Here is a 26,500-nt window from a genome sequence, read left to right as displayed (position 1 = left end):
CACAATATAAATATATAAGAACAAAACTGTACAAAAATACAGAATCTAGTGTTTGTTGAAAAGTGATTAAATTGAGGCCTATTTTTGCCCAGAGAAGTAAAGTTTGGGAACTCCATTTGCTATTGCCCCATGGGACTATTACAGATGGACAGAAGAGTACCAGACAAGACATGATATGTACGTCCACTCCATTTTAGAAATTATTTCCTTCACCGTATGCCAGATCTCACGATCTCCTGACCTGCCTACGTCCTGGAGATGGAAATCCAGGGGCAGTGTTTTGCACACCACCCAGCAACTCATTAGAGTGCCACACACACACACACACACAATGTTCTATACAATCGTCCTGCTGACAACTGCTTTGGACCAATTATAATAATTATGCATTGTGAATATTTAAAATGGACAAATGGGAGTTGTGGGTAAACTCGGGACATCGTCCCTCCTCAGTCCTCCATGCATCTGATTCTGAACCCCCCCGTGTGTCCCTCTTGTCTCTGTGCCTTGCCAATGAAAACGTGGCCGTCACCGTGCCCTTAGAAGGCAGATTTACAAGCAGCAGATCACGTGGTTTGAAGTTTGCAGGACACAGGATGATTTGTGATGGAACGTTAGAATGGGGTCCCTGTTCTGAGGGCAAAAGAATATTTATGAAACCGAATCTTCTTAGGCTTCTTCTTAGGATTCTGCAGGCTGACACTGCAGAATCTTATGCAACATACTGTACTGTTGATGGGCTCCTGTTGCACCGGGAGTCTCGGTCTGAGAGGGGCAGAAGGAGGGGTAGTGGGTGTTGAAAGGGGCTCTTAAAGACACGACCCTCTGAGTAGCCTTCAGTATCCTCCTTACAGTCGAAGTTTCAGGGTGTCTAATCTCTACAAATTCACCAATAATAAAATAAACAAATATGTTATGTCTGAATCCTTTTCCTTTTCAAATACATCCACATTGTTGTGGCTCAGCAATAATAACCAAATTATTGGTGATACAGTATTTTTGTCAGTGGAGTCAGAGGATTTTTTGAACATTTTTATTTGTTGCAAAATTCAGAAGTCACATCCCCATGCAACTGGCAAAGGTTTTGTAAGCAAATCGAGAGAAAAACTCACAAATAATATAAATATTTGATTGTTGTAGGACCACCAGGTGGTAAACTTTTAATGACTTTTAATGAAAGAACAGAAGTTAAGAAATAGATATATAATGCAACTGATCCAAAAATATCCTTTACTCAATATCACAAACTATCCCAGTCCTGCAAAATCCATTGTAGAAAATATACCCTAAATGTACTGGAAGTATTAAAGTACATTCACCATGCTGCCAAAAATGGGTCTGTCATTGTTATGTTATTACATAACATGCCATTTAATTATTATTCATTTTTTTAAACATGGTAACCAGAGCTGAGAGAAGTGCAGCTTAAAATAAATGGAGGAGTTTGTCTTCTCGACAACTGCTCATCTCAAAGACCTGGCTGTTTTGTTCTGTAAGTAGTGACTACACTTGATTCAAAACTGCTTCTGGTAACTACAGCTGCCAAATAAATCTATTAATAAAGCCCAATATTTTTTATAAATAAGTACAAAACAAGAGTAAGTATAGTTTCCACCGGAGTACAAAAAAGTGTATCGATCCCCCCCGTGTGATCTGGGTCATTACATGGAGAGAAGGGTTCAGATAAGTTCTGCAGCATAAAGAGCATGGTCAAATCTAATGTTGGTGTTATAATGCCAATGCTAGTGTCTAACCTCAAGGGAACTTGTGCAATGTTTGATGTAAACTTCCTCCCTTTTGTCCGAAGCCTCGAGGGGAGTTCTGTGCTCTCTGGATTCAAAGGATTGGGTGACAAAGCAGACGCTAGGCCATGAATATATCTCCTGCAGAAAGGAAAATGTCTCAGAGGGACTCATACAGGATGAGGCAATTACATAATTATGCTTTCGTGAGATCTCTGGGAATAAAAAAAAGGGCCAGCAGCTCGGGAATATCCACTGTTGTATTTTTCAGCTTCTCAGATGTCTGAATCCAGTGGAAAGGAGTTATGATACAGCTCTTACATGGCGTCAGATACGAGGGCACGGCGCTGGGTCTTGATTGTTTGAATATTTGAAGCTTTGAATAGAAACAGGAAAGGGCATCGTAGATCATGAGTGGCACCCACTTGAGCAAGATTTCTAAACCTTGGTTGATTGATCGCTCTTTTGCGTTTTGCTCAAAGTATATTCTAGGACACACCCTTACAATCCAGTTGAAAAAGTTTGCTGGATTGTGCGAGGTTAGTTCTTCTGTTGTTGAAGCTGATACATTGACAGATTTGACAGTTGAGCCTGGATTAAAGCATAATCGGACCTCGTCCATCACAATGATAAACAGAAGAGAAGCCTAAGTCTGCCAGCGTGATCTTTTTTACGAGCAGGTTGATATGTGTGTGTGTGTGTGTGTGCATGTGAGAGAAAGAGGAGACCACCATCATAAATTGCAGATGACAGCATATTTAATCAAAGGTGAGCGATGTGCGCTCTCTCCAATTGCCAACTTCCTGCCGACACCATGTTTAGTCAAGCGATGTATTGCCAACCACTCGGCGGGGAAAAAATACACAGCATGAAGTCACCACATTCACTATGAAACATGAACGGAGGCCGTAATCGTCAGTGATAGTCCGTAGAATTGCTTCTGTGAATAATTACAGTTTCCACATTCACGAGATGCTGGCCGGCTATACACACAGGGAGGGCGTGTGTTGTTGACTGCATGATTCGGAACATTTGGACTATTTTAAAACTCGGCACGGCCAAACAAGGTGAAATGTAATATCTCTGCATTCGCTGCTGTAGGAAGAAGACGTAGCATGGGATGGACGGGTGGGACAGCTGCAGCGAGGCAGGGCACCCTCTCCTGCCTCTCCTGTCAAACCACAGCTGTCTCCATCTGGTCAAATGAACTCGCGTCAATTTGTTTTGTTTTTTCACACACATGCTGGAATTTTATTCATAATTCCACGGGGTTTCGTTCTCTAAACTAAACTAGACCTTTTTTTTCTCTTTGTCCTGACATCTCCCATTCGCCTGATTACATAAATGTGCTTCCGTGTTTCCATTGATGACCTCCAGCATTACTGACAAGCATCTATTGATCCACCAGTTATGTTGTGGTAGGCAGCCGAGCAAATGAGGAGAGACACTGCACTCGAGTACTACTCAAACTACTAGAATATTCCTGAACAACATGAATGGATGCTCAATATTTGTTGGAGCCTCCGGTCTAATACTGTGAGTGCGGTCACCTCAGGATGATTTTGACAACTGCTGATCTCCAGATTAGGCGCAGTTCCATCATTAGTTCAATGTTTTTTTGTTTTTTTAAAAAATTGTTTTTCACTAGCTTGTGTAACGCTCTCATTCAGCACGTCTTCCTGCAGTTTACTTTTCTTATCCCAAGCAGCATCTCCTATAGCAGCACAGAAATTGAAGCCATTGTGATTTTCCTATTGAGAAAAGCTCGAGGCTCACAGCTGCCATTTTGACATGAAATAGTATACACGTTAATTTAGGCTCTGCATCGTAGACTGTATATAAAGATGGATGATGCATCTCCACTTCCTCCCACTATCCAGAAATGAAGCCAAAATATTCGAACACTGACGTCTTGGGCACTACGAGCTAGAGTCTGTGCATTAGCAAGGAGGGGAAGGAGGTCCTGCCGATGCACACGCTTGACCAATCGTGAGTCAGTCTCAGCTGTCAATCAGGACGTTTCACCCAGTTTTTATTGTATCAAAATAAGCACAAAAAATCAAACTTACAGAAAAAAATAGCACTTGGACATGTGATATCAACCACCAAACATTAGAGAAAAAAGTTGCGTATTTTTACTTTATAGCTTGGTCCATGTTCCATCCACTAACATGGAGGATTCAGGCTCTATACTGCAGCCAGCATTTTAGCATGCTGACGTTTAACATCAAAGCCAACTATGCCTATAGAGCACAACTTGAGGCATTCAGGGCACAAGCCAATTTTCAAAGTGGATTTACAGCTTTTAGAAATGAGCCTTTAAATACTGGTGAGACCACCTTTGTCAGTGCAACCATAATACTCAGTAGCTACTTTACTTATTTCTTAAAAGCTTGTAAAGAGCTGTGAATGATAAGATTCTGTTGTACTCCCGCTCTTACCCTTTCTTTCGCTTACCTCTTATTTCAGTTTTCTTTATTTCCAAATTTCTTCCTATCGCTTGTCATCCCTTGTAACAAACAGACTCTTGATAATGTTAGCAGCATGTTTTTTCTGCTTCGAACCAATAAATAGGTCACCAGCTGAGAGGCCTTTAATTTCCTCAGCACGGCCAGGCTAATACGGCGATCAAAAAGAGTCTCAGGCGAAAACATATAGTGCTCATAATTCAGTCATACACACTAAAAGCTGTGTTGCACGCAGTTGGTAAACTTCATATTCAAAGTAAAAGACCCCACCCCCCCCCCGGGACAGATTCCCTTAAGTCTAAACAGTGTCTCCCCTGCCTCTGGCCACCTGTTGCTGTTGACACTGGAGTGAGGTCAGCAGAGGAGTGTTGTCTTTGTTGCCATCACATGGCCCCTGGTTTCTCATGGCGGGGAGCGAGGCCGGCCGCGCAGGGACAGGAGAAGTGAAAGAGCAGTGGCCCCCTAACCCAGGCTGCTTTCTTGGAGGAGAGTGGATGCGTTTAGAGCCCAGCTGGTCTAATGGAAACATGCTCATCCCCAGTGACAGTGAGTGTAGAGAGACGCTTCTCATCAACGCTGCCTCACTGCATGTCTGTGCCTGTTAATGCAAAACAACCAGGACTAAAAAAGAATCAGACCGCTGAGACTTCATTTTATATATAAACCTCCTCCAGTCTTCTAAGTGTGATGCAGCCTGATTCGGTCATGAAGCTCGATCACGCGGTTCCTCTGAGGATATCTTTCTGCAGCCACTGTTACCATGCCTTTGCATCATATGGGTCACCTGGCTACATTTATTCAATGACAAGATACAGAGACGTTGGAAAAAGATTTGGTTTTACACTTCTGGGACACTTTCAAATTGACAATGTGACCATAGAGAAGAACCACAAGAAAATGTACAGCATGTGTAAGTGTGTCTGAGGCCGACTGTCGAGGCAGGGGTTAGAGTAGGTTGAGGATTAAGTCCCGAGCGGGAGAAGTGGAAAGGCCTCAGACAGTCCTCATCCTGAGGCCTTTGAAGGTCCACTAAGGTGCTATCACCTTCAGACTTTCAGTGTAGTCCGAACTATGACAGATGTGAAAGGTGCCTCGGACTATGAGCACAATTTAATCCGACAACAGAGGTCGTCTCAGGTCGGATCAAACTGAACCATTTCAGTTCATTTGCAGTGTGAAAACATTTTTTTGGGATAGCTCAGACTTTTGGACCATTTGCACGAAGTTGGGAAGTGGAACATGTCTCGCAGAATTGCTTAAATAATAATTCATAATAATGTAATATCATAACGATATTACAGTGGCAACAAAATAAAGAAAAAGTCAACTGCTCCAATTATTTTCTCCAATTATCGTCATCCAGACGAATTGACAAACACGCCAACGTCAAACACACTCCCGTTTACAAGCCAATCCATGTCAAGTATATGTAGATGCAGCCCAGCTGATGATGACTGGACATATACTGTATATCTCAAACCGAAGTCCTTAAAGGTTCAGTGTGTAGAATTTAGTGACATCTAGTGGTGAGGTTGCATGTTGCAGCTGAATACCCCTCACCCTCCCCTTCCAAACATGAAAGAGAACCTGAGGTCGCCTTCAGTTGGCATAAAAACTCAAAAGGTCTTTAGTTTGTCCAGTTTGGGCCACTGTAAAAAAACATGGCGGCCTCCGTAGAGAGGACCCGCTTCTGATGTAAATGTAAAGTATTTGAATATAAAAGGCCCAATCCAGAGAAAACAATAATTTGTACAATTTAGATGAAACACACTAGTGAAAACATAATTAGGATTATTTCATATTACATTTCTGCCAATAGATCCCTTTCACCTAAATCTTACACACTGAACCTTTAAGTCCACTCCACAAACTGCAAAGTGAAATTAACACTAACGTCATCAAATGTAAACAATCTAACAAAAACATTGAGCTTGGTTTGGACCATGGTCCAGACTTTCAGGTCGGAAAACGCCCTAAAGAGAGAATAGACTTGAAAGGGAGTTGTTGTCCCTTATAAATGGGTTGATGTATTGTTCCTAAAGTAGACTCGGTAAAGCGTTTAAAATTGGACCAGATTTACAAATCTACCAATATTTAAATAACACAAATAACCCTGGTCCTTGAACAAAGGCAGATGTTGTATGTGCTCCGAATTCATGGATTTAAGAAAAAGAAAACTCACTTCAAACACTCCTTTATTTTGTCCTTTGTGTAACTCGGCCTGTGTTGGTATCCGCAGCTTGACTCTTAATCGCCAGGGCCTCGCGCTGCACGTCCGGTGGTGTAAGTGACAAGGAAAGTCAAAAGATCAGAACTCAACAATGTTCACCTGAGCTCCTCGAGTGTAACGCTGAGCCCTCACTCTGAGGCAGGGACGTTCTTAGGTGGCGTGCCGCTCTTCTCCTGTTACCCGTTCCTGTCGGCGGACAACGGGCGACCTGCCCTGTTTTCGGCGCACTGCTGGAGTAGAGACGGCTTCCGTTACACTTGTCGGCCTTGTACATCGCATTAATTAGACCACACTGGAGACCAGCTCCTTTCTTGGCATCGTACCAGGAGAGATGTTGTGTGTTTTTGTGTGCGTCTGCTGTTTCGGTGTCAGTGTTGTATATTACACATGTTTGACAATTTATGCTATTCCGAGGCACTGATATTCCGGAGCAATCAGATTACATTTAAGATGATAAGGCTGATGATAATATTGTGTGACCCTAAACCTCTGTGTTTGATTCTGATCACTAGAAACTTGCCCATCGCGTCAACCTTGACCCGCTCTTATTCTCTCTCTCTCTCTCTCCACTGAGGACTCTCTAATCAGACGTCACATGTCATCTCCTGCAGGGCTTGTGTTGCATTGCTTCCCTTATGGCGGACCTGCTTAAACCAAGCATAAGCCACCTCTGTAATCTCACACCGGACAGGGGAGAAAATTGTGCTGTGACGTAAGGAGTAATCTTCTTGTTGGGAGAAATTGCACTCTGAGCAGAATGAGGAGATCACTTGTTATTTTTAGAATGAAGTAGCTGTTTGCTTATTAACAGTGAAATGTCATTTAATTGAAAGATTGTGTGCGTGCCTGTGTTAAGTCAATAAAAACTTTTACTTTTACAATTTGTGATATTTTAGATTTGACTTGAAAATTCAAAATCTTTGTCAGCCTGCCGTTTACATGGCTTTAAATCCTTGTACATTCTGGGTCTCAGGTATAGCTTGACAACATGGGAAATTCAGCACCCCGCACCGGATGTCGCAGGAAACATTCACCTGTAGGGTCTGAAGCCGGGGAGATAATCTCACCTAGAAAACGGAGATGATATCGACCATCTGCTTCATCTGAAGGGGATTTGATTGGCTCGGTGCAGCAGAGCGGTGGCAGTGCGGGTGATTAGGCCTCCCTGGTGTCCCATTCCACTGGGTGCCAGGCTCAATGTCACCACTGATTGGATCCTCTAATCTTGTTCTGTGTGAATTAAATCTTTAGTGGGGAGGAGGATGATCGCTTTTGCCTTGTGCCCTGATTTTCTGTGTCTGGGTGAGTGCGTCGCTGTACCTCCGACTTCCTCCCTCCCATGATGAACAGGTACAGTATGAGCTGGATGAGATGGCGATCCTGGCCCCGGACAGGGATCTGTATCCTGACACCATTTCTACCTGACTTTATGCCAAGGGGAATCTAAAGCAGGTGCTCAGGGCAACATTTTATCTGTGAAAGCAATTTACTATGAACCCAATGGGGAAACATGTCAAATAATTAATGAGCACTTGATAATGAAAACTTCTGTTCATTTATGCAGTAAGGGAGCACATGAGCAAAACCTAAACCTTTAGTTTTTAGTTTCAGTGGCTTTGGAGTGTCAACAAGCATTATGCAATATGAGTAACGATATTATATAATTTAATTTATAATAATAATTTTCAGTGTCCAGAATCAGGTAATTAAATATATAATATGTAACAATTCTTTATTTTAATGTCTAAAAACTGAATTCAGGTTTTAATAACGTTTAAGTCTTGTTAAACTGTTCTATAGTTTCCCAGAATTGAGTTCGGTGGAATTTTTCACCAGACACTTTCCATCTGGAAAATGTTCACATCCTTAAACGTTCAGTGTGTAAGATTAGGTGAAAGGGATCTATTGGCAGAAAGTGAATATCAATGTATCCTATAGTGATGTTTTCACAAGTGTGTTTCGTCTAAATTGTTTACGAATTGTTGTTTTCTTTACCCTAAAATGGGCCCTTTATATTTGAATACCTTATATTTACATCTGCAGCGGGTCCTCTCTACGGAGGCCACCATGTTTATTACGGTAGCCCAGACTGGACAAACTAAACATCTTTGAGTTTTTATGCCAACTGAAAGCGACCTCAGGTTCTCTTTAATGTTTGGAAGGGGAGGGTGAGGGATATTCAGCTGCAACATGCAACTTCACCACTAGATATCACAAAATTCTACACACTAAACCTTTAAGGTTTAACACCTCCAACTTCCTACTCGAGCTTTCAGTTTCAAAAGGTCTCAAAACCAAGAGGTAACTTAACTTTGACATGGTGAGAATCAATAACCTAATTTAACGCTTCGCTGATATAATTCATCAAATGACAAAACGTATATATTCTGTGTTACATGCATGATTCATTTCAAATAATTAAAACCAAAAGGAGTCACAGAGATATATCAAGCAAAGCTATGTAAAACATTTTAGTCATGAAGAAATGTGCATGTGCTTGTCAATATGAGCCCCAAAAATAATCATGTCATTCGATCATCATCCTCATCTATCTTTGGACACCGAGCAAACAACAAGAGTTTGCTTCCAAGTTTCTTTCTGTCCCTGTCCATCCTCCAGAGGCCGGAGATGATGTCGCTGGTTGCCCAGATATCGTTATAGTAACCCTGGCTGTGGTTTTTCCACTCTTATTGCTCTTTCATGTGCGGAGGCTGCTTCTTCCTGAGGGGGGCTGGTGCACTAAGCAGTTCGAGTAAAGCTCCATTCACAAAAACAGGTGCACAACATACAGTAAGAAGCCTTTAACTTGGAGCCAGCAGCAGTGCCGGGTACAGAAACAGGCTTGTGGTCAGAGTGAATCTCCAGGGAAGGCTGAGAATATGTGATTGAATGAAGTGAAAGAGTGGATCTTTTCTGTGAATGTGTCTTAGTGTATAAATGTGGGGCACAGTCTTCCTACATCTGAATTCTCCACCTGAATTTACTGTATAAACCTTTTAAAGAGAGCAATCCTTGTGCAAAAACAAGGAAATAGAGCCAGGACAGTTTGGCAGACAATGCACTGTTGTCAGTCTATGCAGTGGGAATGTATGAATGGCTGGTGGGACCAGTTTGGCGGTAACCTTCATCACTGAAGGGCTGGACACAGTTCAGAGGTATCCATATCTCCTCAGCTGTCCTCATAAACAAGCCCCTCTCAAGTGTCCCCTGTGCTTTAAATCTCCATCATGGACATCGCCCATGTTACGAACGAAACACTTTTATATAATTACTTTATTTTTCATCATCTCCCCCAGGCTTCGCTCACTGATATGTAAGAGTTTTTTTTTGGTTTTTTGAGGGGACACTTGACAAAGGCCACTGCAGGATAATCAAACACAGAAAAATGCGAAAAAAAACAAGAAATATCACAAACAAACGGAAGAGCGTTGCTGATCTGTCACCTTCAGATCAGTGATATTTACTGGTTTTAAATGTTTTTCTGCAGGTTAATCTATATTCCCTGGCAGGGCTTGTTATCAGGGAGCCAGGTATCGTAAATGGAGGCCAGGGAGGCTTAGTGCACAGTGCTGTGGCTAACATGCTGTTGCACCTCCATAGGCAACAGTGTGACACCGTACCGAGCCAAATTCTCTCAGTGAGAGGTGCGACATGGCCAAGAGCCAACAATGAACATAAAGTAGGTATCACTTTTGTTTCCTGGCTCTGAGTGTATTTGTCAAGGTCAGAAGAACCCGAGCCAGACGGATAAAGGTCGGTGGCATGGACACACGGCCGCTTACTGACGGAGAAACAACAATGTGCAAGACTGTCAATGTATATTCACCTTTTTGTATTTTTTGAATGACAAGGAAATGCCGTGAAGAGTAAAAATAAATCAATAAACGAACTAAAGTGCGCTGATGGATAAACGCACATTTGCACGTATAAGCTGAGATGTGCCAAATGTCTTTTGTTGCTGCTTATGTGACCAGACACACCCGCCGAGGATAAATATAAATATTCACTTTCAGCAGGCTTGGGGGAATGGAAAAAGCCTGAATCCTGTCCAACATATTGTACCTGCTGGATTCTCCTATTCCTCCCCTGAGTGTCATGAGACACTCAGCTGTCAGCGCTGAAATGATTGTGAGGTGTGTGTATGTGTGTGTGTGTGTGTGTGTGTGTGTGTGTGTGTGTGTGTGTGTGTGTGTGTGTGTGTGAGAGAGAGAGAGAGAGTGTGTGTGTCTGTGTGTGTGTGTTTATGAGGTCATGTCAGGTTATTATAGTTCATAAATTGGAAACTAGAATGAAATGTAAGGAGAGGAAAACTACCAAGCGAAACAGGGCAAAAGAGACATTGTCATATCAGTATTGTAAATCTATTTTAAAAAAGTGACAGATAAAATAATTACGTTTACAAAAATACAGCTAGTAAACCACTAATTGACACTAAAAACTAACTGTATGATGAGGAGACACATTTCTCTCAGGGGTTTCACTGTCGCACGCCAGAAATCCCCTTCACACACGCTCCCCCCCCCCCCCCCCCCCCCCCCCCCCCCCCCTCCCCCCCCCCCCCCCCCCCCCCCCCCCCCCCCCCCCCCCCCCCCCCCCCCCCCCCCCCCCCCCCCCCCCCCCCCCCCCCCCCCCCCCCCCCCCCCCCCCCCCCCCCCCCCCCCCCCCCCCCCCCCCCCCCCCCCCCCCCCCCCCCCCCCCCCCCCCCCCCCCCCCCCCCCCTCTAACCCTTGTAGACGATACTGGCAAGTGTGTCAGCTGTTGTTTGTTTGATGAAATCTGTGATCTGATACTCCGGTGCTGTTAAACGTTAACTAACCTTTATGAGTCCAACAAAACAATTCTGTTTACGGGATAATTTACTTGAGTGTATTGTAATATCTCAAATCAGGCTTCATCAGACAAATTTTAATTTGATCAATTGCACAGAATTATGTGGGATTACAACAAAAAAGCTTTTTTGAATGACCTTTACATGCAAAACAACTATTTGTTTTACCTACACAAACTTAAATTGCATATGCGATATTTGGCTGTATTATGAGCCCCTGAACCAATGTGTGTGCTTGCATCCGCCACCTCGTCTTGAATCCATGTTGGCACACCACTCCTGACTTCAGGTTGCATTTCTCCACATTAATTGCAGGTCACAAAGACATCAGATGAACATCAGCATGTTTGACCCTCGGGCGCCACGAGTCCTCCGTCATCCCGCTGCCATCATGCATCGACTGGCTGGCTGCATGAGACAGCAGGTCTTTGCTGCACCGTCAAATCCACTGCAGGCATTATGCAATCGTCATCAGAATTATATAATTACCTTATTTAATCCCACTAGATTCTAGGAGGATGTGTAACGCAGATTTTTGTTTGCGCCAGTTGTGCTGCAAGGCTTTCAATGACGCCGCAAATGACAGGGCACAAATAATTGCTGATGATTTCTAATATACTTGCATTTCAAAAGGGAGCTGTTTGTATTTGATCACAGGCCTCAACATCCCGTCAATTCCCATCTTGCTATGAGAAGAACATGTAGCAGGAGATGTTATAAAAGCAAGGTCACAGCCACCATCGTGCACATTCCACAGACTTGCATCGGCTCTAATCCTCGGGGGGAAAGCTCGCTGTCCCACTTCCAGACACATCGAGGCAATCAGTCACTTTGACTGAGAGGTTACAGTTCGTGGACGTCACTGCTACTACGGCCTCATTTTACTGCCAAGATCGTTGCACCGCTTTCTCAGAAGTGACGTATCGTAACAGAAACGACACATCTGTCAAATGCTGTTGAATCTTCGGATGGGCTTCAGCAGCATCGCAAACTACCAAACATGCACCTCAACAACTCATTTCATCAGTCGACACAGAACTTACCAGTTTCACAAGTAATTACCCGGGAGATGATCAGTGAGGGAATTCATAAAATGTTTGGGCCTTTAGCCTCTATGAATTGAAGTTCACCATGAGTGACATTATGCTATTTACAAATGTCACTGTTATGTTTTGTGTCATTTTTTTCTTTTGTTTTTTATACTAAGCCCTTTGTATGCGTGTATGTATGTGTGTGATGTCATGCGTGCTTTATTAGAACAAATTTAAAATAAATATCTGCCATTATATGGGGCATTTCTGTTTTCTCTCTCTCTTTTTCCCTTTATAAATGTGTTATTCCCTTGGTCACCTGAGCTGTTCTATTTTTTTATTTTAAGTTTTAAACCTTCGATTGTTGTTATCTGCCATCTGATTTACAGTTTTAATGTTTTCTATTACCTCTGCCGCACACACAAGACATGAATTTAGGCCGAACATGTAGTTACAGCTATTTATGAAGCGACAGGCTGTGGATGTGTCCCATATAAGACCAGAGTCAGATCATTTCTTCTGATATAATACTCTTTCTAAATATGTTCAGGAAGGACGACACTCACTTCCTCCTGAGCAGTAAATGTGCCTGTGATTATAACACTCTGTAAAAATTATGTGTATAAACTTTCCCTAAGTGACAGTCACTGAGATTAAACAGGGGTGTCCCTGTGCTTTCACGAGGGGTATGCTACCCGTCCACTGGTCATATCTTTACTTTTTATCGGTTCACGCTGAGGTCCCGAGCATGGAATATGTCCGATGGCCAATATGTGTATGGAAACTGTTACCTTATTTAACGTTAAACAGATAAATCAAGTGCTACGTGTCATATGCTGCCCTAACTGTTTATGTTTCTGTTCACCCAGCTCATGTGAAGGTCGAGCCTGTTGATAAGCAAGTTCAGGGGAATTCGCCGGAGAGACGTCATCATCGACATTGACGGGAGCGCTGCGGCCAACACGGGCTGTCAATTTCTTTCAAACAGTGCAGCCACCGAGCAGCTGCCATCCAGCCGCAGTTAAATGTCACCGCAGAGGTTGCAGAACTTTAGGTGATGGGGCTGAAATCAAGAGGATCTTTTTAAACGGAACCTAGCAATAAATGATCAAAAGGCACGTAGAGTCGTCAAAAAACAACAAAAAAGAAAATTCTTAAAAATGTACGCTGTGATAGACAAATTTAGTGAGAATTACCTGAAATTTTCTTTTTTTAAACAAAAAAAGTCCCTGTTTTCACCCCAAGCAGGAGCTTTGTAGCTGTTTCATTGGCTAATGTGGAAAAAGCCCAGAGGCAGCACCCACTTCCTATGGAGAACCAGATCAAATCGGCTCACTGCCTCCCTGTGGACGCGTCTGATCAATAGGTCCCCCGACTACGTCTCATGCTGGCGGAACACGGCCGTGGATGGAAACTAACTAAATATGCTGACAGATGCAGTCATACTGCAGACACAGGGTCATCCGTTTATAGTGGTTTTTGCAAATTTAGAGGAGTTGGTGGCTGATCACACAACGCTGGCTGCTTCCTCTCTATTAGATTATTATGCAATGTGTTAGTCTGCATGGTTTTAGAGTAAGGTCGCCAACCACAAATATTTCACTGTTCTCAGAATTCTCTGAAAGAAGCCAGAATTTTGTGAAAACCCAAAAAAATACAGATGATTAAGGGAGGATTGAGTCATTCCAGCAGATTATATTCCAGCTAAATCTACACATTCACACCATTCATCAGGACACCTCATGGCCCAGAAGACACTTATTTTCCACAGTTTACTGAAAGAGATAAATGGGATGAGGTGTTCTTTCCACTGCTGTCGTCGAATCATTTCCAGCGGAGCAGCCTGATATAGCATCAGGGTCTCTGAGGACTTTCACAGTAAATGATGGTGTGAGCTTTGACAGCTAAAAGTGTGGAATTTGAGCCACAGCTTCAAACTGAGCGGGCCTCTGCTCACCAGCTGCAGGTGTCAGACATTTCTGGTCAAGATGCAAATCCTGAGAAAATCCTTGCCCTGTAGATGCGTCGCTGAGCTAAACATAGAATGATGGGTACTATTTATTAACCAGTTCAAAAGTCATACATGTATTTGTTGTTTACAATCAATGCCTCAACTTGATAATGATTTTTGTTACGTTTTTATTGAAAAAAAAAAAAGAACATAAACAGTTTTCAACAACTGCAATATCAATATACAGTATTTGCATTATAAAAAAAAATCTGTACAGTCTCTAGTTTGTGCAGGAAGGTGGGAAGACCCTGGTAGAAAAATGAAGACATAAAGCAGGAGAAGTGCCAATGTGAGAACAGATTTCCTTACCAGAGAAGCAGCACAGTATGTGGCTTCCCACTGACGTTATCCGAGCATGACTGTGTCACGACAACACCCAAAGAGAAAAAAACGGATTTGTGACAGTAAATGAAATATGAGTCGACTGACCTGATCTTTAATGAGACAAGGTCCCATTCAGCAACGACAAATAACTTCACAAGACCTGCAGTGGTGAAGTGAAAGGGTTCTACCACGCCAAGAACACTGATGTTTATATGCAGAAGAGACTACGTTAAAAAAAAAGAATCAACTCAAGTAAATCATTGGTGCAACAGCCAGTCACTGTTAGATGAGGAGAAGCTCAGGTTTCAAATCAACTAGCAGATAAGTTTGTTTGTCTCTTATATATATATATGTACACATTTGGCTTTGGGTAAAAAAACAAAAACAGCAGTTTCTGTTGGGGGGTAAATTCTCTGGTGAGGAAGAAAGTGCACTAAAGCTCTGGAAAACACACTGACAGAATCATGCTCGTCTACATCTAAAAATAACATTATAGGCTGCATCTGCAATCGTCAAAGTGGATACTTTAAAAGACAAATAATACATTTTGGCTCCTAGATTTCTCTCTATACACACAATATGTATCTTAGCAGCACTTATCATCAACATTCATAACCTCCGCTCGGCTCAAGCCTCCAGTCACATTCTACCACTGGACTGTATTGCACATTTAGAACATGGAGACCTGTGAGAAGTGGGGCCGTACTGCGAATCACCTCTGAATGCCTCCTCCCATGACATCTAATGCAGTGTGTGCTCAGTCGAAGCCAAAACCTGCTGAGCGCCTCCGCCGGGACTGAGACTTTTGTTAAGGCACACGTTGCAATAGATGCTTTACTCAGAAAAGAGGATAGGCTGAGGAGCGTAGTGCGCCGGCGCTCACCGTCTGTGCAAGACCACGAGCGTCATGAGCACACACCCGGACCGTCACACCGAAGGACATTTAGACGCACAGTTTGCTAAGAGACCAGCTCATTAACAAACAGTAGCCTGTCTTGTGCAAGTCATTCAACTTCGACGTTAGTCGCCTTTAAAACGCTTGTTGAATTCAAAATGATTAAAAATGCATACATTTAAGTTGCCATTTGAAATCAAATCAGAAAATTAAATATATTAAACTATTTTAGCCAGAAAAAAATATTGTGTGACTTTTATGACACACCAAAAAAAAATTGTATTACATGCAGGATGCTCAATGCAAAATGTTCATCCTGGACATATAGACTTGAATAAATTAACAAATGTAGTCAACCCAATTGGCTATTCTACTAGAACCATTTAGGCCAGTATGCACAGAAACAGGCATCTACGCCATTTTATCTTTATGCAGCCACTTCATTAACCACCATTTTGACCATATGCATAGATTGTACTTTGTTGGTGTCTTGTGCATAAGATTCTGCATAGAGAATTTCAAACTCAAATCACAGTCTTTTCAAAGTGTCATGCATTATTGACAACAGCAGTCTGGACCGAAGTTCAACATACCCTGTGGTAGTGTTTTAGCCCTCTTTCCCCTGCAGTCATATTTCTGATTCTGCCGTCAGGGGGGTTGATTCTAAAGGTAAAGTGTCCAGATTGCATTCAGAGTCTGACACAGCATCTGTGTTTGTGTCCTCGGGTGCGCCGACCTCAACACCGCTCATCTGCCTGGTCACATCCTCCTCAAAGTCCTCCTCCATCTCGACTTTTTCAAGAGCCACCTCGTTCTCGTAGCAAAAGGAGTTCCTCAAGCTGGATTCGTTGGACTTCCTCTCTGCTAGTTCCTTAGCGCTGCAGTCGGGCGTGCTGGGCACCTCGTAGGTGTTTTCGAAGCGTGAGTAGTCCACTTTGTAGTAGTTCTTCTCTTCAAAGAGCACCGGCTCAAAGCGGTGGCCCCACAGAATCTCGCTGGCCACATACGAACTCCGACACTGAGTGGTCATGGCTGTAGCCTCGACCATGCCTTCCAGAATCACAACGATCTCGAACTCTGTTGTCTCCAACTCCCGTTTACTCATCTCATAAAACGGGCTGTCCTCATCAATCTCATGCACAATGGTGATCGGAGACACCAGGAATATTCTGTCAATGCCACTATCGAAGCCCACGTCGATGTCTACCTGATCCAGAGGGATGAACTCTCCCTCTGCGGTGGTGCGGGACTTCAGGAGCTGAGCCCTGACGTGGGCCTCCACCAGGTGACTCTTCCTCAGGTTCCCCACTCGCCACATCAGGCACAGTTTGCCATCCCTCATGGCCACTGTCGCATAGTGGCTGAACACCAGGGTCTCGTTCCTCTTTTTGGGCTTGGCCATCTTGGCCATGACCGCACCGATGATGAAAGCGTCAATGATGCAGCCCAAAATACTTTGGAAGACGACCATAAAGACTGCAACGGGGCACTCCTCTGTCACGTAGCGATAACCGTAGCCAATTGTGGTTTGGGTCTCCACTGAGAACAAGAAAGCAGCGGTGAAGCTGTCCACATTGGAAACACACACCTGAGTCTTATTCCCTAAGTCTCCATAAGAGAGGGCAACTACCCAGAAGACAAAGCCAAAAAACAACCACGACAGCAGGAAAGAAAGGCAGAATACGAGCAGCATCCAGCGCCAGCGAATGTCCACACAGGTGGTGAAGATATCTGCCAGGTACCGCTGGCCTTTTTCACTCATATTGATAAACTGCACATTGCAGTGACCATCCTTCCTGACGAAGCGGCTCTGACATTTGCGCTCTGTGTGCACCTTGTTGACGTTGCCGTTTCCGTAGCCATTCGGGACGGCAATAGTGGCCAGCTTCATGCCATCTTCCTCAGAGGACACAATGCTGTAGCGGTGGCTTCGCACACTCCCCATTACTTCCGCCTGGGAGGGCTGGGCCGGTTCTGCTTTGGAAAACAGTCTAAGTTTTTGGTAGAAGCGTTGGAGAAACAGTTTTGAATGATCCTGGGGACAAACTCAAGCAGAAAATGTGAACAGCAGGACTGCTGGGGATCGGCAGAGACTGGGCCTGTGCTTCTGCAGGCATGCACCTTCGGTGAGAGCAGGTCACTCCTCTCTGACGGCTGGTTTGGACCTCATCAGTGAAGTGGGCTGTGGTAATTACGAAGAGAGAGAGAAAACAAGTTTTAAAGTAATTGGCAGGAACCAGAGCAAAGATCAGCACGTGTCAGTGTGTGGTTACCTGCTGTCTAAATAATGGATCGCACACTTAAAGTTAACAACACCATTCTTGCATTAGTTGAAAACATACACAGCCTATGCAGTGCACTCGGAAAGCACAGGAAACCATTGTGTGTGCATTATCAGTACTAGATAAGACATATTATTCAAGCGCTCAGATAGCTGACAAAGTGGGAGAGGATGTTTGCTCTGGTTAATCTAAGTATTAATTACGCAGGTCAGTCCATGGGGAGCTGAGTCAAATTACTGATCAAGTTCATGTTGATCCTGTGAGCCACTGGAACAAAGTTAAAGTACTGTGCAGATGTGTTTCTAAACTCAACGCACATACGAGAGAATGCAATGCTTCAAAATGTTCCATTTAAAACCTGCTCACCAATTATTTCACTTCACGCTATGTCGGCTACAACATTCGCATTGCACGGCCATAACTAATTAACAACCAGCAGCTTTTCGGAGAGGATGGCAGACTTTCTCTGAAACTCACAGATTGCATCATATGTAATAGAGCAACAAGGACAGCTAAATTAGAAGAGCTATTGACCTGGTTTGTGTGTGTGGGTGTGTGTGGGTGGGCGGCCCGAAAGGTCCATTAAAATGCAACACCACAGGCTACAAAAAGCCATGGTCAGCCAGGCATGCTCTGCTAGTGCCAAAATAACTCTCCATCTCATCTTAGTAGCTCTATATTGTGTCAAAGTGAAAAGGCCATTAATGGATAAGTAATGGATAAATAAATAAAAAATCAAGCGCAGGAGCCTTTTCGGTAAAAAATAATCAAAATTACTCTTGTGTCTTTGATTTAAGTTCTGAAAACATGACGCAGTTGTTAAAGAGGACGCCGTGTGGACATTGGTCATTTCGGTCCATCACCTTATTGTTGTGCCTGTTTTGATCAAGTGACGAGAGGTAAGATGTACAGGGATGTGTTCCTGCATCCTCTTTGCTTTTCACAACTGATGATGTCACCCATGGGTTGACTACAAATAGCAACCTGTCACGCACTCTACTGGGAATTACGGGGCTCCATTCATTCACAGCTCGGAGCAGGCCAAAAAATGTTGTTTTCTGGATTTCAGAAATTTCATTTGATATCGCAAATGCTGTATTTGTCTGTTTTTGTGCTCCATTCATTACTATTGAACTGCAACATTCACAAAACCCGAACGTTTTCCGTCTGAGAAAGACAGTTTCCTTCATTCTTTACACGATGCTGGTCATTCATCAAATTTTCTTTTTTCACAGAGTATTCAACGCAAGCAACACTAGGCTGTATTAAAGCCTAGAATTTATACCAGCCACTGAATATAAGTAAACACCAAGAGGTCACCTCTTCGTCCAACAGAAAGACAGTTCAGAGGGTACTTGTGTAATATCTTTTATCGAAAGCAGCCTTCACTTAGCGTTGGTGATGCTCCAGTGCAAATCCAATCTCTAACACACTGACACTGAACACATCACTAACTGATGTCCCTCTCTCTTTCTCTCTCTGTCTCTGCCACTGTTTACTATAGCTTCTTTTTTTATCTGTTCACCATATCGCCTCACTTATTACTGCAGGTTGGTGCACGGCGACGGGCGAAGGCTTCCAGAGGCTGCACAACCTGTGATTGTTTGTTTTGCATGTGTTCTCAATTAGCGCCAACAGCTGAGGCAGATGGAAACTGGTTACATAAAGCTGCTCTATTTTTTATTACACAAAATCAATAAGTGTGGACAATCATTCAGCAGATCGGGCATGTTTTGTTCTCAGCTTTTAGCAAAATATGTTGTTTTATAATGGTGCATGTACTTTGGAATAGTTTCACAGATTTCTTATTTTTCTATTCATTATTTACAGGATTCAGTAAAGCATCAATAAATTCAGTTTATGCAAAGATATAATGAGTTCAGATCAAGAACTGCAACATTATGCAGTATCCGTTGTCCCAGTATAACAATAATAACAATAGATTATTATTACTATTACTATTAAACCAATAAGAAAATATGCTGTTGTTGTCATCACGATTAATATTATGAAACAGGAAACAGTTAGTTTTAAATTTCAAAACAAATTCCCGTAAATAATAAATGCTCAACACTCCCCCTAAGTTATCACAGACAGAGGATACATTTCTCACTATATGAGAAATAGGGAGAAATCATTGCACCTACCTGTTGGTCCTCGCAGTGCAAATCTGCCGCTTTCCTCCTGGAATAAGTCCCATGTGCGCAGAATATGCGCACTTCCTGTCTTTTTACTCCCGCTTCTCTTTTACTGTGCTCTCTCAAGTTCCCGTCTGGCGCTGTGAATTCTGCCATAACCGTCTCCAGCAGCACTGAGGTACATCGATGTCAAAGAGCGACTTAAAAAAAAAAAACCAACACGTGTGTCTGTCCCCCGCCCCCTGTCACAGCAGCAGCCAATGAGAAGCTGCAGCGCCTGTCCGAGGCTCTGAGCCTTTTGTGTTAAATGCTGGAGAGGAAGATGAAAATGAAGTTTTCTCAATGGAGAGCAGCACAGTTGACTTTAATTTTCAAGAATTTGGAGATAAGAGTTGCTGTGTAGTGTCAGACATATCTATCTTTCTATCTATCTATCTATCTATCTATCTATCTATCTATCTATCTATCTATCTATCTATCTATAGTTCTTTCTATAGTTCTTTCTATAGTTCTTTCTATAGTTCTATCTATCATCCATCTATCTATCTATCTATCTATCTATCTATCTATCTATCTATCTATCTATCTATCTATCTATCTATCTATCTATCTATCTATCTATCTATCTATCTATCTATCTTTCTATAGTTCTATCTATCTTTCTATCTATCTATCTATCTATCTATCTATCTATCTATCTATCTATCTATCTATCTATCTATCTATCTATCTATCTATCTATCTATCTATCTATCTATCTATCTTTCTATCTATCTATCTATCCATCTATCTATGAGAATCAGACAAACACACTGGTTCCTGTGGAGAAAGTCTACTTAAATCTGTGCTGTTATATTGAGTATACTCAGTGAACACACGGTGGCAGTGTAGAGCTGCACCGGCATCACATTAGTTACTATAACACACGTGAGAAGAAAAATAAACTAATTCAAGACTTTTATGAGGAAAATGTCTCTTTTATTTGACCCAAGACTCATTCATTCATTTGAAGCTTAAAAAAAACCATTTGAATATCACATATAAATATATTTACAAGAGCGCATCTCATCACGCTGTCCTGACAGAAACTAATCTTCTGGGAACAGTCCAGCGTGCACTGTGACGTATTAGCTACAAGAGGGTTTGTTGCATCCCCTCCACCGTGATGTCACGATTCACCTGGTACGTGTGTCCGTTTCTCTTGCCTGGCGGTAGGAGCTGACCGTGGCCCTCCGCAGGAAGCTTCTCTCTGTCTTGTTCCTCTGCACTGAGCTGGGGCACCGACACCCATGTGGTCACATTGAACAGAGAGTAGTCCACCTTGTAGTGCCTGCTGCCCAGTTTCAACATGTCCTTGAAACGCTGGCCCCAGAGGATGTCTGCCGGTGTGTAGGAGGTGCGTGTCTGGTGGAGCATACCCGTGGAGTCTCCTGTGTACGTGAAAGACACCACCAGCTCAAAGTTGTCCCCCATCAGGTCGTCAGGGCCCAGGCTGTAGAGGGGACTGCCGGGCTTCAGCTTGTGAATGATGGTGGCTGGTGTGGCGAGGACAATGTCCCTGTTCTGAATGTCCAGGTCCTGATAGGACATCACAATAGACCCCTGTTGCTGTTTTACATAGCGGACTAACTGGGCCCTGACTACCCCATCCAGGATGTGATTTCCTCTGAAGTCTCCAAGGCGCCATGACAGACACAGCACCCCGTCTCGCAGGTTGACTATTGCACAGCTGCTGAAACCCACTGTCTGAGCTCTCTTACGAGCAGACGCCATCTTCGCCACAACGGCGCCAATGACAATGGTGTCAAGGAAGCAGCTGAATACACTTTGAACCGTCACCATGATAATGGCCATGATACAGTTCACACTCGTCCCCCTGAAGCCATAGCCTATAGTCGCCTGGGTCTCCATTGAAAACAGGAAGGCTCCTGTGAAGCCGCGCACATTGTACACGCAGGGTTCGTTGTCTGTGTCGTCGATGTCTCCGTGCACAAACGCGATGAGCCAATAACAGAGGCCAAAAAGGAGCCAGGAGAGGATGTAGGAAAGGGAGAATACGAGGAGCATCACACTCCAACGGATTTCCAGAAGAGTGGTGAAGAAGTCCATCAGGTATAGGCTCCAGTCTCCGGGGGCCTTCTGGAAAACTACAGAAAACCTGCCATCTTTCTGCATGTAGCGGAGCCGCCGGCCCTCATTTCCACTTTGCCTTTCCAGCGTGTGGATGGTGGTGTAGCTGGTATCGATGACGACCTGTTCGCCCCGTGCTGTGCTCATTGTGACCAGTCTTCTGCAGACACAGAGGGATGAGATGGAAAATCAAGTTTAGGATTAAGCATCTTACTCATTACATGTGACCAAAATGTAAAAGTCTCTGAGACTTGCTTTTTTCAACTGAGCCCTTCTTGATTGAGCCCTGGGTCAATCTGTGCCTCCAGCTGTCAGTGGAAAGTAACTTGAGCAGTGCCCGGAACTGGGTGTGAAAAATGTACTCCAAGAGCACGAGTTTCTTCCTGGTTGATTATTTACCACGAGTTCCATTACAGTCTGGAGACGGTCCAAATCGGCTGTGCTAAAAGCTCTCCATAAACACCATGATGTCCGCATTACAACCAAATGTCATCATGCAGGTGATTTCCATTTTCCATTCTGCTTGTTGCAATAAAAAAAAATAAAAAATCAACAACAAGTAAGAGCCATTAAACACTTTATCAATCAGTGTGGTGGAAGCATTAAAGTTGATGCTTAAATTCATTCATTTAAATACATTCATATGTTTCTATATATTATTTGTTTATATTCCTTACACTTACGTATTGCTTGTTACTTATAACTTGCTTTTTGACTTTGCTACTGTAATACTGCAAAAGTTCCCGTTGTGGGACTAATAAAGGACTTATTATCTTATCTTATCTTATTTTAAATCACAGTCGGGATGAAACCTGTAGAGAACCGTAAAAAACCTTTTAACATATCAGGTTTGCCAACTATGTAAACAGGAAATCCGCCGAACAAAGGCCATGTTTATCATGTTGATCTCCTGCTTATTTAGATTTCTGTAAGCTTGGTTGCTTTTTGAGAGAAGCAGTGTTTTGATTTGTTATTTATAAAAAATATATTTTTTCTATTTTTCTCCCTATGTTTCTGTTTATCTATGGAAACAACTGAGACACTTTTTTTTGGTATAAATCCGACAGTGTATAAATGGTGTATAAATGGTGTATGACAGACAACGCGCTGTAGGAATGTGTGTGTGAATGGGACTTGTGATGTGAATTGCTTTGAATGGTCAATAAGTCTGGAAGAATCATGATATAAATAGAGTGTTAAATAATGTTAAAAAGATAAAAAAAAGTGCATATGTGTTTATTTCTTTCCCCATATTCCAAATTATATTATGTGTTCCCAGTGACATGAACCTAAGAACCTTATATTTTTGTCCAGGAAGAAGAAAGTTCCTCATGCTTGACCTTGTGCATGTACCAGCTTTGTGTCAGAGGGATCTATCTTCTCTGGCGGAAGAATCTCTTATTATTATTCAGCTCGTCTCATCTATTTAATTTTGAGTTTTTGGAAAAGTCTGTTGCCTTCCACGTGTGACCCAGAATAATGTCAGGGAAGCAATGGGGAGTCCCAGAATTACTTGTTTTTGATAAATCCACTTATATGTCTGTATGTATTTACTTCAAGCTTGAGGTCAATAACCTACAGATAAAAGGAAATACCGCTTGGTGAACAGGAGAGTGCTTATGCAATCAATGTTATTACTCCACTTGTTCTAAGAAAGTTGGTCCCGGTTAATTAAGCAAAACCTCAGTGAAGTTATTAATCTATTATTTTGTTCCCAATGAGGGTAAATTATTATCCCCTAACAGCTTTCACCTCTACATGTTACTGCCGGTGTTAAACTTTAACCACAACACCTTCGTTTCAATGACAAACAAAATACAACAGAGTCAGAGCTTTTTCTTCCTATCACTTTCTCTCTTCAGTAGTCTGACAGCAGTTTGAATTATTACTAATGAAAGGTTTCCTATCCAAGCATTAATCAGTGCAGAATACATGTACCCAGTGATCAATGAGACTGTTATCAAAGCTGTGTTCTTCCTTGCATGAAGTCAGACAGACTTTTATCTCAACTTTTTATTGTTTAATTGAGTCCCTTCGGAACATGCCGTCGATGTTTATCTCGGTTTTATGATAATGGTTCTAATTTAACACCTATTGTGTAACTGCAAAGTGCTTTCAGGGTTTTTTCCAACAGTGTCAAGTTATTACTGTTCCCGTCTGCATAAATGAGATTTTACTGTATGAGTGGGAGCCGAGCATGTAAGTAAATAAGGAGTCACAAAAGAAATCTGAAATCTGCACCGTCATGCATGACACCTTCTGGAGAAAACTGTTGCAAGAGTTTAGTTTTTTTTACTTAATTCCATTAAAGGGTCAAATGACACATTATAAGATGACACAGCAAAACAGCCCCATTCAAACATGTAATCTCATAATTACTCTTTTTGCATCGATTGCTATACTGCGTAATGGCACGGTGAGTACTGAGAGCATTTGATAGATAAGTAGATGAAAGTGTATAGAAGAATAAAATCAGCTGTTGCAAACATGCATGCATGACCTGTTGACTACTTGACTGATAAGTGTGACAGTTATGCTGTAGCCGGATTTCTACACAGCAAATACTTGAGGGTAAGTACCTGGACAACAACAGGTCACTGGGGTATGTGTTTGTGGCTTGTAAATTAAGTCTCTGACCTGCTAGTCCTATCACATATGAGTTAAAAAAAATATATAGTGTCAACATGTATCATGAAGTTTGTTTAAACATGAACAATTCTTTTCATCATACCGAAAATCGCTGTCAGTACTCTTGTTTATTCATTTTTCAATTTTTAATAAATCATTAAAAAAAGATATTTCAATATGCAACTTACTCTGAGAGCCGAAATGAGAGGATATCAGGTGTCCAGGCATTAGGAGACGTGCAGTCAAAGTAACCTCCACCTTGTGTTGGTTGCAGAGTGTCGGGGGGGGGGGGGGGGGGGTGCTGGTCCTGAGGCAAAGTCTCCTTTTCTCCTGATATCACAGCAATAACTTCAAAGTCTGAAAGCCTATTGGACGATCGGGTATAATTTATGACCCATGGAATATTTTAGAGCTTCCGTCAGAACAAAAACATCAAGTCCTCTGTTCGTTGCAGATGTTCTGCCAAGATACTAAAGGCAGATAAGCGTTGATGATATTCAAGGTTATATGGCAGCTACATATATTTGAGTAATTTTCCTTTGGATTTCTTTCAGGTTAACCTTTGCTCCAGCAGGTAGATTCACTGCCGTCGGCACAAGGATTTTCTTTGTCTCAATTGTCCTCAGGTTGGTTCTGATGAGACAAGAAAGATCACAACTGAACCGCCACCCCACTTACTTTTAAACCACATTTATTACGGCCATAAGAGCATCCGAAGAGGTAACAAAAAGGTCAACAACGCCAAAACAAGGTTGTTTCGGTGTTGTTGACCTTCCCTTCAGTCTCACCTGACCTGATTCAACATGTATTGGTTTTCTTTTGTTAGATATGATGTGAAAACAGAGATAAGACACATTCCTCTGAGAGATAACCTCAACAGCTCATCTGCGACTATATAATGAGTAAGCGAAAAACACAGACGGACAGGAAGTAGCTCTACTTTCTTTGCTACGGAACACAATGATAGCCAACAGTTTTCGGGAGATCTGCCTGCATATGCCCTGTAAATATCCCAATCAGGCAATGCAGACTTTTTTTAATTGTATTAATGCCATTTCATTATGACATCATCAAGATGTAATTCATACCATATAATGACAAATGATTGGTTAGTCTAAAGAAGCTTTAGATTGTGGCTCTAATAATAATGTTACTGTGTGGAAAAGCTAATGTATTACTACACTGTGTGACATCATTTTCTGATGTCATAGTGATGGCATGATGATCATCATTTTCTACCATGTGATCTTTTATAAGCTTTAGGTCGTGTATATATAGTCTTATGGGATACAGAGATACCTTTGAGAAATCTAAGAATATGTTTTTTCGAACAATAATTTTCTTGACCTCGACCTTTGACCTTTGACCAATCAGCTCCAGAAGTTAATCATCTGGAGATACCCTCCTCTGTAACGATCCAACCAAGTTTGGTAAAAATCCATCAACAAGTTTTTGTGTTATTTTGTATTTATATACATGCACACACAGTAACACAATTTCTTGCTTCCAGCTATGTTGACGCACAGGTAAACATAATAAACCTGATAAAAACCTAATAAATAACAATAAAAGTTTAGATCACACGATACATGCACCACAACATTTGTCAAGAAAATGAAAACTAAAATAACTTCACAATAATAATCTGCACGTTTGAGTGTGACTGTGTGTTATGCAGCATATTATACAATTTGCTGGCTGCATTAAAGGGTCGTGCAGGTGAGGGGTTGAGGTTGAGTCAACAGAGGCAGCAATGGCCTTCATCACTTCACTGACTTCAGCTGGAGCCACTG

At 42.4% G+C, this 26,500-nt stretch overlaps 2 protein-coding genes across 2 annotated transcripts; both read right to left on the bottom strand.

Moving 5' to 3' along the window:
• Positions 1 to 15,739: 15,739 nt before the first annotated feature.
• LOC117766647 (inward rectifier potassium channel 2-like) lies at positions 15,740 to 20,154 on the bottom strand. Its single transcript, XM_034593903.1, has 2 exons — positions 19,959 to 20,154; positions 15,740 to 17,711 (listed from the first exon to the last, which is right to left on the bottom strand). The coding sequence occupies exon 2, from the start codon at positions 17,472 to 17,474 to the stop codon at positions 16,158 to 16,160; it is 1,317 nt and encodes a 438-aa protein (XP_034449794.1). The 5' UTR covers positions 17,475 to 17,711; positions 19,959 to 20,154; the 3' UTR covers positions 15,740 to 16,157.
• A 792-nt stretch (positions 20,155 to 20,946) lies between these two features.
• LOC117766334 (inward rectifier potassium channel 16-like) lies at positions 20,947 to 22,226 on the bottom strand. Its single transcript, XM_034593262.1, has one exon. The coding sequence runs from the start codon at positions 22,224 to 22,226 to the stop codon at positions 21,081 to 21,083; it is 1,146 nt and encodes a 381-aa protein (XP_034449153.1). The 3' UTR covers positions 20,947 to 21,080.
• Positions 22,227 to 26,500: the final 4,274 nt, after the last annotated feature.

Source organism: Hippoglossus hippoglossus, chromosome 8 (assembly GCF_009819705.1).
Source record: "Hippoglossus hippoglossus isolate fHipHip1 chromosome 8, fHipHip1.pri, whole genome shotgun sequence".
Lineage (NCBI taxonomy): Eukaryota > Metazoa > Chordata > Actinopteri > Pleuronectiformes > Pleuronectidae > Hippoglossus > Hippoglossus hippoglossus.
Note: the sequence above shows the minus strand (reverse complement) of the source record. Positions and strands in the feature narration are given on the sequence as shown.